At 45.5% G+C, this 12085-nt stretch overlaps 1 protein-coding gene across 3 annotated transcripts in view; it reads right to left on the bottom strand.

The window, feature by feature from the left end:
• Positions 1-12085, bottom strand: part of GSE1 (Gse1 coiled-coil protein) — a 443486-nt gene that overhangs the window by 263941 nt on the left and 167460 nt on the right. For all 3 annotated transcript variants that reach the window (XM_081201103.1, XM_081201099.1, XM_081201097.1), the window contains exon 2: positions 2095-2254. Coding sequence is in view for 2 of the 3 variants with exons in the window: in XM_081201099.1 (XP_081057225.1) it covers positions 2095-2254 (160 nt within the window). In the remaining variant the exon portion in view is untranslated. The remainder of the gene's footprint in view (positions 1-2094; positions 2255-12085) is intronic.

Here is a 12085-nt window from a genome sequence, read left to right as displayed (position 1 = left end):
TGAACACCTCCCTTTCTGCACACGGCAATAAGCTCCCACATATCACACTTGCATTCCTTCTCTGGAGGAATATGTGTCAGGATGAGCCATGTGAGTTGCTGGAGAAAGGAGGGGGTTGCAGACCTCCCATGGCACAGCCAACCTCCGTGCTTAACCTTGTCTCACCCGCCTGCAATTGGCAGGGCTTTGAGATCTCCCTCCTTGAGTGCCAGCCAAGATCCTGACCAGGAACACAAAGGCCTTGCCTTGAGGAGTCGGTGCACGAAATACAGCAGGCATCTACCATGCCATTACTCAGTGTGTCTGCCAAGCGACTCTGGTAATTAACACAGGCAACTTCACATGGCCCGTTCCAGGCCACAGCTCCTGCTCCCAGCTGGCTGGCAGTAAATAGCTCACAAATTACCAAAGACCCTCCCTGACCCCTTATTCTGGAAAGACACCACCAGGTGGCTCTAGAAGGAAGCAGAAGGAACTCTACAAGCTTTTCCTAGACCTCTATATGGCGTTCTCTTATAGGAAGTGCAGCAGGGAGCTAATAAATCCTTTGCTAAATTACAGCAATTGTAGTGTGTGAACGCATGGCCCTGCTCTCCCCGTGCTCTTTCCAAAGGTCAGAGGCCTCAGCTGTGGCCAATCAGGACTGCCTCACAGTCACTCACTTCCCAGACTCCCTGCCGCACTGACACCAATACTCCACAGCTTGCTGAACTGGAGGGTTGCCCAAGCCGTTTTGGGAAGGGCCATAGCTCAGTGGGAGAGCATTTGATTTGCATGCAGAAGGTCCCAAGTTTAATCCCCAGTAGCATCTCCAGGCTGGGCTGCAAATGTCCCCCATCTGAAACTCTGGAAAGCCTCTGCCAGTCAGTGTAGTAGACAATACTGAGTTAGAAGAATCAATGGCCTGGTTCAGCATAAGGCAACTTCCTGTGTTCCTTGAGGGCTAGCTTCTTCCTCCTACAATTTTTCATAACAGCAGGTGGAGGAGGAAGCCAATGCCTCATCCAAGCAGGAGCTCTACACTCTCAGCACAGAACAGGCCCGGAAGGTGGGGTGCAAAGCATGTGTCTGTGTGTAAGAGAGAGTGAAAGAAACGCCTCCTCTAGGAATGCTGCAGTTCCTGACCAGGGAGGATGTTAAATTCCCTGGAGATGGCACTCAGCCAGACCTAGCTTTGGGATAGCAAAGGCTCAGGAGTGGCCTCCTTTGACCTACCAGCAAGTCAGTGCTTGGAAAGGGAGAGAGAGAAATATATTTTACATGCAGACTGGGACATCTGGGTTTGGTGTCAGCAACTGGAACTTCATGCAACAGCCCCCCCCCCCAAGCCCTGGCAGGAATTGCACAGGAGCTCAAAAATTTCCCTTAAGGAGAGCCTTAGTAAGAAGGTACAGTGGACGCTCGGGTTGCGAACGTGATCCATGCGGGATGCACGTTCGCAACCCGCAGCGTTCGCAACCCGCGTCTGTGCATACACGGGTTGTGATTTGGCACTTCTGCACACGTGCAAAGTGCGATTTAGCGCTTCTGCACATGCGTGACCGCTAAAACCCCGAAGTAACCCTTTCCGGTACTTCCAGGTTTTGGTGGTCCATAACCTGAAAAGAAGCAACCTGAAGAGGCTGTAACCCGAAGTATGACTGTATTGTGTTCCTTACCACTAGGAGAACCATTGTCAAAGCAGGCTGCTGGTGAATGCTCTTGAATGCTAGCTGGAGCTCTGCTTCAGGTCACGCTGAAAAGTCAGCTGGAAAACTGTGTGTGTGTGTGGATAGATAGATAGATAGATAGATAGATAGATAGATATGCTTACTGAAAGCCAAAGCGAAGAACAAACACATTATCTGGCTCTCAAACTTGAGATTAGCCTGTATTAAGACTACTCAAAGACCCACTGCTCTCAGGTTTGCATCACTTATTGTGGGCTGAAATCTCATTACTCTCATAGATAAGAAGATCATCTGAACAAAACCCCATTGCTACACACACCTGACATTGAGTTCTACCTTGTGCCACTCCTCACTTATCCACATGTATGAATGAATTTATGGACACACACAAACTCCCAACTGAAACAAGGAATACAGTGCTTACTTGTAGCTGTTTGAGCTGCACCCTCCACATCCAAACCAGCCCTGTAATCCTGAGCAGCTCCGTTCCCCACAGCTGTGCTTTCCACGGGGCCCGATGGGCGTTGGGCAGCCTCACTGGCAACTAGTTTCAGAGCAGGTGCCTCTAGAGGAAAAGCAGATGCCTGGAATAAAAGGAGAAGAAAAGACATGAGGGACCCTTCCAGGCAGTACAGAAAATCAGTTCTGAAAACAAGTCCTACCATAGACACACGGACGAGTGGGGGGCAGCACACAATATTTCCAAGATCGAAGGTAAATATGGGCCCTTCCAGACATTCTTTCTATGGTGCATTCATGATTTGTGCTCATAATGGTATTGGGGCAGTTATAGGCAATCCCACTTTCAATGCTGTGTAAATCCTGCAAAGTCCTGCTGATATCCTGTAACTTTTCACACCATACATTTTCTTTATTTATGGAAAGTATTTATATACTGCTGTATATCATTAAAAGAATCTATAATTAAAGCATGTTAAAAAAAATAAATCACAGACTATCAACTGTTATGGAAAGAGGAAAACATTTTCAGCAGGCATTTAAAGGTTGAAACAGAAGGCACCTGCTGAATCTATACTAGCAGATCATTCAACAGGACTAGGCTGATCACACTAAAGGCTCCATTTCATGTTGATGTCAAATGGGCCTCCCCAATTCAGGAGTCAAATGTGTTTCATTCTCTCCCCCCCCCCCCGCTTTTGCTGTGCTATATATAGTCTAACGTGCCACTTCAGATACCAACAATTCAGCAACATTGGGGAAACACTACAGAACAACTTACAAAGCGGAATGATAATGTGGAAACGCCTGTATAAATCCACCACACTATTATTGCATAAACGACATGTTGCAGAATACACCCACACATAAAAACACCACTCTGGAGGGGCCCTTTGTTTTTGCTTGTGCTTGCATGTGCCAGCTGAGAAGGAACAGCACACTGGTTCTGAGCCAGTTCTACCATGAGCAGGAGTTTGCTGTCCACGGGCCACCAGGTTTTCCCTGTCAGGACCTAGGCCAGTCTTCTCCTGCATGGTGGCCTCGAGAGGTTTTGGACTGCAACTTCCTTCAGTTCTAGTTAGCATTCCGAAGAAGAAGAAGAAGAAGAAGAAGAAGAAGAAGAAGAAGAAGAAGAAGAAGAAGAAGAAGAGTAGTAGTAGTAGTAGTAGTAGTAGTAGTAGTTTGGATTTGATATCCCGCCTTTCACTCCCCTTCAGGAGTCTCAAAGCGGCTAACATTCTCCTTTCCCTTCCTCCCCCACAACAAACACTCTGTGAGGTGAGTGGGGCTGAGAGACTTCACAGAAGTGTGACTGGCCCAAGGTCACCCAGCAGCTGCATGTGGAGGAGCGGAGACGCCAACCTGGTTCTCCAGATTACGAGACTACCGCTCTTAACCACTACACCACACTGGCTCTTATGGATAACAGAATAGAATCATAGAATTGTAGAGTTGGAAGGGACCACAAGGGTCATATAGTCCAGCCCCCTGCAATGCAGGAATCTTTTACCCAATGTGGGACTTGAACCCACAACCCTGAGATTAAGAGCAGGATAATGAATGGTCTGATGCCAGTTGAAATTGAAAACATCTGAAGGGCACCAGGTTGGGGAAGACTCAGCTAAATGATGAATGCTTGGGAGGGAATGATCTGAGAAAAAGGGTAGGAACCAAAGCACATATCTTAACCAACAAGCTAAAAATGTGCAAGACATTGCATGTTCTTAGGCAGTATCTGCATCTGCCAAACCCATCAGACTAACTTATGCACAACCAATTGTGAGGTACTGTCTGTAGCACCAAACATTTGCACTGCATCAGCAGCAACCTAAGCACCCCAAAGCAGTAAACAGTGAGACTCTTCCCTGAGCAGCTCGTTGCAAAATGAGCTTGCTTCTCTGCTTGCCTATGAACACCTTCTTTACAATAAGGTAGCACAGCTGCATGCAAAATTTGCAATCTGTGCTAGTAATGGGATAGTAAAAATGGGCAGCTTGACACAAAAGCAACATTTGAGCTTGGAATGGGAAGAGGCAAAGTCTGAGTGGCCTGAGCAAAAAGAATGTGAACTGGTTCTCAGTGTGGAATTCTTCGGTACAGCACTGTTCTTGGCTGAAGATATTATTATGGTTGGTTTACTAATAAAGCTGGATTAGTGATGTCTGAAGGTGCACAACCTGTCCTGTGACTCTCACTCCACTTTAGACTGTCTGAAGCCAGTATGGTCTTGGGGCACAGCCAACTTGTCAGCAAAACAACCCAGTCCTGTCCTGTGTGGCTTTGCAGATGGAAGAAAGCGGGTGTTGCAGCCCGGGCTGAAGTGAGAGCAACAAAGAGGTGCAACCTGCTCCAGCCAGTCCTTGTTCCACCTTCCTTCAAAGTCAGCTTGAGTCTTAAATAGTGACATCCTTTTACTTCCGTCCCCCCCTCACACCCAATAAGATTGGCTCTGTGTGTGCTGCAATTCTGCACAAGCATGAATCATGTGGTACAGTGGTACCTCGAGTTACAAACGTTTCAGGTTACAAACTCTGCTAACCTGGAACAGTTACTTTGAGTTGAGAACTTTGCCCCAGGATGAGACCGGAAATTGTGTGCCGGCGGCACAGCGGCAGCAAGAGGCCCCATTAGCGAAAGCACACCTCTAGTTAAGAACAGTTTCAGGTTATGATTGGACCTCCAGAACGAATTAAGTTCATAACTAGAGGTACCACTGTACCATGGTACCTCGGGTTACATACGCTTTAGGTTACACACCCTTCAGGTTACAGACTCCGCTAACCCAGAAATAGTACCCCGGGTTAAGAACCCCAAGGTACCACTGTTCTGGGCAAAGAAATCAACTGTGTAACATTTTCAGCTTTCTAGCCTTTATTTTTGCAAAGAAAGGCTTTGAAGTTTGCTCTTACCATTGCCTCATATCTGTCTGAAGCACATTAAATTATACAGATTAATTTACTACATACAGTATTCAGAAATTCTTAATAAACACTGCAGAAAATAAATAACACAAAACAGATACAGTGTTACCTCGGGTTAAGTACTTAATTCGTTCTGGAGGTCCGTTCTCAACCTGAAACTGTTCTTAACCTGAAGCACCACTTTAGCTAATGGGGCCTCCTGCTGCCGCCGCGCCACCGGAGCACGATTTCTTTTCTTATCCTGAAGCAAAGTTCTTAACCCGAGGTAATATTTCTGGGTTAGCGAAGTCTGTAACCTGAAGTGTATGTAACCTGAAGCATATGTAACCTGAGGTACCACTGTACATTGTGCACAGGTACTTAATTAGCACAACTTGCGCCCAGTGTAAATTCATTTCTTTCACGTTTTTCATGCTTTTTTGTAGGTGCAGAATCTAGATATTACTAATTTTAAAAAGGATGTGTACTGCTGTGTGAAAGTCCTGATTTCAGGCTTTCCACAAGTTAGCCACTTTGAGAAAAAGAATACTAGACTAGATGGGCCTCTAGCTTTATCCAGCAGAGCTCTTCTGTAAATTTTTATTTTTAGTATCATCATCATTACTGTCATTATGAGTACATAGTGCTCTGACTTCCAGCACAGAGGGTGTACCTCCCCCCCAAAAACCCCTCTTAAGTTCCAACACCTCACATTCTAAAATTAACTGCTCCAACCACAACAGCATAGTAGAGAGAACACCTCCACAAATGTACAAATGAGCCTTTCATGTAGAGGACAGAGGATCTGAAACCCAAGACGGGTGGACAGGGGATACGCCCCTGAAATGTGAGCCACACAAATAAAGGGCACCTCCAGATGACCTGTTTATTTAGAATTCATTCTTATTTGCTTGCACAAAGCTTATGTGGTGGTTAGACTGTGTCTGGTTTTTAATGAGCATTTGTTCTGATTTGTTTACAGGGTGGTTATATGACAATCAGCATTCTTCCAAAGTTGCTTGCATGGTGCTAATTCATCTTCATCTTAATCACTCATTCATCCCACACCTTTCAAAGCATTTCCCTGTCAATTGACTAACTGCAAAAAGGCCGTGTGTATGTGTGATACACAGTGGATGCTCAGGTTGCGAACATGATCTCTACACGGAAGTAACCCATTCCGGTACTTCCGGGTTTCAGTGCATCCTTAACCCGAAAACGTGCAACCTGAAGCATCTGTAACCTGAGGTATGACTGTGTGTGTATATATGTATATATATGTGTGTGTGTGTGTGCGCGCGCGCGCGCCTGTGAGGTATATGAGATAGAGTGTTGGACTAGGGCCTGGGAGAGACTAGGGTTCAAATCCCTACTCAGCCATGAAGCTCACTGGATGACCATAAGCCAGTTACTCCCTCTCAGCCTATCCTACCTAATAGGGTTGTTGTGAGGATTAAACAGGTATGCAACCTTCATCTCCCTGGGGGGAAAAGATGGGATGTAAATAAATTTGTTGGAAAACAGCACTTTAAACCACTTAAAATGTACAAACTTCAAGTTACAGCATGTGTCTGAATCCCTCCTGAAAAATCGTGATAGTCTGAAGTCCCCCAAATGGTGTAAACTCCCCCTTCTTCCATGCTGCTATTGCCTCCCCCCTCTCCGTGCTGATTTATGAGCGTACAGGCCTCGGGTTGACATGTAGAAAGGATTTTTTTTTAAAATGTTGATCCAATTTTTTTTAAGGATTAGTCCTCTAAAACCAGGGCAGCTAAATAAGATGAATGGCGCGTGCAAGCTCCGTCGCAAACCTCTTAGGTTCAATGAGGCACACATACGAGCAAAGGCGTATAAATCTACCATTTGTTTCCTGGAACGGTTTAATTTATGGGGACCATATGGTAATGCTCCACACCAACCACTGGCGCTCAGCAAACCCCACAAGCCTTTTGAGTGGCAGCACTTACTGACTCCCAACTGGCAGTGTTCCACACAGCTGCCTGGGCATGACCAGCGGCTTGGGACACAGGTCACCCTCATCCTGGAACTGAGGAGGAGAGCTCAAGAAGGACCCAGGTGATGCTTTAGTTCCCCAGGGCTTGTTAAAGAAGATCTAGTCTGCTTGTCTCTTGTACAAATCATTCCTAGAGACTGATTATCCTTAAAAGAGGAAGAAAAATGCCACAGCCCCAAGTTTAATTGGAAAGCAAGTGGCAGTGTTTAGTCACTGATATCCTGCCTTTGTTTGCTGATGGGGCTAAAGGAGGCATACATAGGATTCCTAAGCAACCTCCAATCCAGGCACCAACCAGACCTGGACCAGCTTAGTTTCAGCAAGGTTAGTGGGTTGTATGCCTTCAGACCAGTGTTTCCCAACCACTGTTCCGCGGCACACTAGTGTGCCGCGAGATGTTGCCTGGTGTGCCGCGAGATGTTGCCTGGAGGGAGGCGGGCGAATCGGGTGGCGAGAGGCGGGGCGGCGGCGAGGAGAGGCCGCCCAGCGCGGGGCTCTCGCCGTCTGCCTGCCTGACTGCCTGCGAGCTCGGCGGGCAGCGCCTCCGTCCGCAGCGCCCGCCTCGCGGCTCTCATTCCCTGCCCCTGCCAAAGCTCACCCAGCCAAGCCGCGCTCTTCTTCCTGCCTCGCTTTGCTGCCTCCTCCCCCCCCACCCCCAAAGCTTGGAGGTTCCCCGGCAAGGGGGAGGAAAAAAATTGAAACTTACACTTTCGTGCGTCCCTCCCGGCGTGACGCTGCACGCTGACGTCACGGGGCTGTAATGGTGGTGTGCCTCAAGATTTTTTTCATCAAACAAGTGTGCCTTTGCCCAAAAAAGGTTGGGAAACACTGCTTCAGACCATGCTCTTTGTCACAGTTTTGTAAGAATGTAAGAGCCTGCTAGATCTGGCCAATGGCCCATCTAGCTGAACATCCTGTTCTCACTGTGGCTATCCAGATGCCTGTGGGAAATGAATAATGCAAGGAATGATGCTTCAGGAATGGCAAGAGCTCCAGGTGACCTGTTGTGGTCCAAGAAGCTGCACTTGATGGACCAAACCAAGAGTTCCACCTTGCCCAATGCTTTGCCTCCAACAATGATCAGCTAGATTAAGTATAAGAAACTGGATCTGCCCCACCTCTGCAGGCCAGGCTTGACAGCTGGGTGGGGGCTGCCCACCTATCAATCACCTGATGGGATTCATATGTCATCTGGAGAGCCAAAGGTTCCCCACCCCTGTGTTAAAATACTCCAATTTGGGATTGAGATCTTGACCACTTTCCTTTCTAGAAAGTTTTCACATATAGAGCAAATGTTAGTTAAACATGATGACTTCCGGGTTGGCGCCATCGGTAATGGCGGACTCCCTCTGAGTTTCTGAGGGATCAGCTCCGCGGGATCAGGTCTGACCGCTGCGGCGAAGCGGGGACCCTTCAAAAATCACAGGCGGGTGAAGCCTGTGAACGTGGGGACTCGGCGGGCACCTTTTGCGCCCCCCAAACTGTGAAGGGACCCTCCTACGGGCTCCAGAGCGAGACAGGGTGAGCAGCGCGGTGCTGAGAGTCGACTGCTTCTTCCGCGGAGTGAAGCCGCACAGCCATTATCGGAGAGCGCTGACTTTTTCCTGGGACAATTTGACTTCGAGAGCAACTACCCGTGAGTAGGGTAAAATTGGATTTAAAGGGAAAAATAACTTAATTCGGCACTGAAGCGGGAAGGCATGGGCGGGGGGTCCGCCTTCCGTTCTTGTAGACAGATCAAAGCAAAGAGACTGTGGGCGGAAACTTTGAAAGACGTTTGAAAAAAGACTCAAATCCTGACATCAGAAAAGCGATCTCCCCTCCGGATTATGGGAGAGGAGGGGGGGAAGGTTTGAACTGTATTTATCTGCAGAAAGGAGAGGGAAGGGAAGCTAGGGTCCACCGCTTGGAACCTGGGAACGGACTGCCCTGAGACAAGGAATGCCGCTCTGTGAAAAGCACTATCGGTAAACAGAGTACTTTGGACGGCTAGCTCTGCAAGAGAGATACAGTGTTTCTAGACTTCTCCTGGCTTTGAAGTAACTGATTAAGTGCAACTGAAACTGTTGTTTTCTTGTGAATTGGGGGATTTATAAGGACTACTTCTTTTTAAAGCTTTGACTGTTGCTGTGTCCCCCTAGAGGAGGTTTGACATCGCTACAATAACAACTGGGCTAGAGGAATTTTCCATTTCAGAACAAATTCAAGCCGTGGGACTGACCTTGGACTTCTATGAGAGTGTTATGGCAGATGGAAGAGGAAAGTCAGAGTTGATTCAGGAAAAAACTACTAGGTCTGGCAGATCCTTTCGGACAGATACTCCGTCGCAGCGGGGAGCCTCAACATCTGGCCCTTCTGGACCATCTGGACTATCAGGGGCTGCACCTCCACAAGTTAAACCAAAAGTAATGTCGTCTGAAGACATTTTGGCTTTGGCACTAGGAAAAATTAATGAATCTTTGGAAAATTTAACTAAACAAGTAGCTGAAACAAATAAACAGATAGCTGAGGCATGAGTTAAAATTGACCAAAATACTACAGGTGTTGATAGTTTGGGACAGAGGGTGAATGCCGATACAGAGACTATTGGGAAATTGTTACAGGAATCTGCTTTGACCCGAGGGACAGCTGAAGAAGCAAAAGACATAGCAACTGCTACTCAAGAGAGGATACCGCCGATATATAGGCAACTCGAGGACCACGGTTTGATGTTGTCTGTGATTGAATTGAAGGAGAAACAAAGAAATTTGAGAATCAGGGCTGTACCAGAACTTGAGAAAGATAACTTGACTGACTTTCTTGCGCAGGAATTTGCAGATTTCTGGCAACAGGATTTGGGGAAGGAAGAATTTAAGATTGTGAGCGGATTTGGACTTGGAAGAGGAGGAGGGAGGAACAGGGTGAGAGACTGTTTGGTTACCCTTCGAGCAAAAGAGGAGAGAGACGGGATCTTGAGTCTGCACTTCCGAAAGACTCTGGAAATACATGAGTCAAGTGTGGAGATATTTGAGGACATTCCAAAACATCTCTTGGATTTAAGATCTAATTACGGAGATTTGGTCGCTCTGCTGAGAGGTAACGGAGTCGTTTTTGGGTGGGAATTTCCCCAAGGCCTGTCCTTTAAATACAAAGGAAGAAAGATACAGATAAGATCAGTCGATGATAAAGAAAGATTTTTGAAAGACTACGGAGAAGACTTACAGAAAGAAGTGGAATCTGGAGAGGAGCCGGGAGCACTGGAAAGAGGAATACTAGACATAGCAAATTTCAATATGGAGGCAAAGTGGCCGAAATATTGGGAAATTCTGGAACAAGAGGGAGATAGACTGAAATTGCAGAGTTTTGAGAAACTAGAAAACAAAGTGCGAGATTGGCTTCACTATTATCAGATAATGGAGGCATATAATTCGGACAAGAAAATTGGTTTCCAGGTGGAAAAATCAAAATTAGAAACAGAACTGTTAGAACCCAAAACTAAGATTTTGTCAAAGATGTATAACTTGCTGTTGAAATGGAATACTCAAGATGAAATGGTGAAATCTGCTATGATTAAATGGGCACAAGATGTTGGACATAACATAATGATGGCTGACTGGGAACAGTTATGGACCACAGGTATGAAGTTTACGGCATGCAATGCCTTAAGAGAGAATATTATGAAAATGGTATACAGGTGGTACATGACCCCAGTCAAGCTTGCAAAAATCTATCATTTGCCCGATAATAAATGTTGGAAATGTAAAGAAACTGAAGGTACATTCTTTCACCTTTGGTGGACATGCCCAAGGATTAAGGCTTTCTGGGAGATGATATATAATGAATTGAAAAAGGTATTTAAATATACCTTCTTGAAGAAACCAGAGGCCTTTCTCCTAGGCATAGTCGGCCAATTGGTGCCAAAGAAGGACAGAACTTTTTTTATGTATGCTACAACAGCAGCAAGAATACTCATTGCAAAGTATTGGAAGACACAAGATCTACCCACTCTGGAAGAATGGCAGATGAAGGTGATGGACTATATGGAACTGGCGGAAATGACTAGTAGAATCCGAGACCAGGGAGAAGAGTCGGTGGAAGAAGATTGGAAGAAATTTAAAGACTATTTACAGAAATATTGTAAAATTAATGAATGTTAGAATGACATTGGATAGAAATTAAGTGGTGTTCAGCTGTAATACTATAAGGGAATATGAAAAATGGATTATTAATAGGTAAAAAGTTAACGTTACAATATTTTAAGATTAAAGACTAGGATAAACAAAGAGGGTAAGGATTTGCTGAACCAGCAAACCGAACCGGAATACAAAAAAGGGAGGTGTGAGGAGGTCCGGGAAACAAGCTAATGAAAAATAAGTAATGGAAAGATTGAGTTGTTTTTAACCATTTTTTTTTGTATTTTCTTCTTTTTTATTTTCTATTTTGTAATATTTTGAAAATCTTAATAAATATTTTATAAAAAAACAAAAAAAATGTTAGTTAAACATGATCCCAATTCTGTCTGGAACCTCCACAAGGCCACCACTAATCAGTCCCTCAGCTGCCCACACCCCTAAATATAAGCATTCAACTTCATCAGAATTTCATCAACTTTTATTTTAAAAAAGTAAAACACACACCATATGTCTAGCCCTGAGGACAGGAAAGTGAAGATACATTTGAAAGTGTGGGGGCAGTGTCTAGTAAAGCCTCAGAAGCCATAAGGAAGGCTGTATCCTACTACGTTATTCACAGAGTAGACCCACTGAAATTATAAGGCCTAAATTAGCCATGTACCTTAATTTCATTGTGTCTGCTCTAACATGGGCTACCACCTATCCAACTCTTTACTCATCTCCTTAATGAGTAGAAACAACGATTTAGGCAAAATAAGCATACCTATGCAGATTAGCACACCTTCTATATATAGGTCATAGAATTAAACTATTATTGGTGTAGAATTTACTCTGCCCTACCCTGGATGAACTAACATACTTCCATTTTGGCTTCTTGGCTCCTTTAAAATAGTGATATATGTTTTTGCTTGCTAGAGAGGTGTGGGAAGG

Source organism: Podarcis bocagei, assembly GCF_964188305.1.
Source record: "Podarcis bocagei genome assembly, chromosome: 7".
Classification (NCBI taxonomy): Eukaryota; Metazoa; Chordata; class Lepidosauria; order Squamata; family Lacertidae; genus Podarcis; species Podarcis bocagei.
The sequence above is the reverse complement of the archived record's forward strand: the minus strand, read 5'-3'. Positions and strand labels throughout refer to the sequence as shown.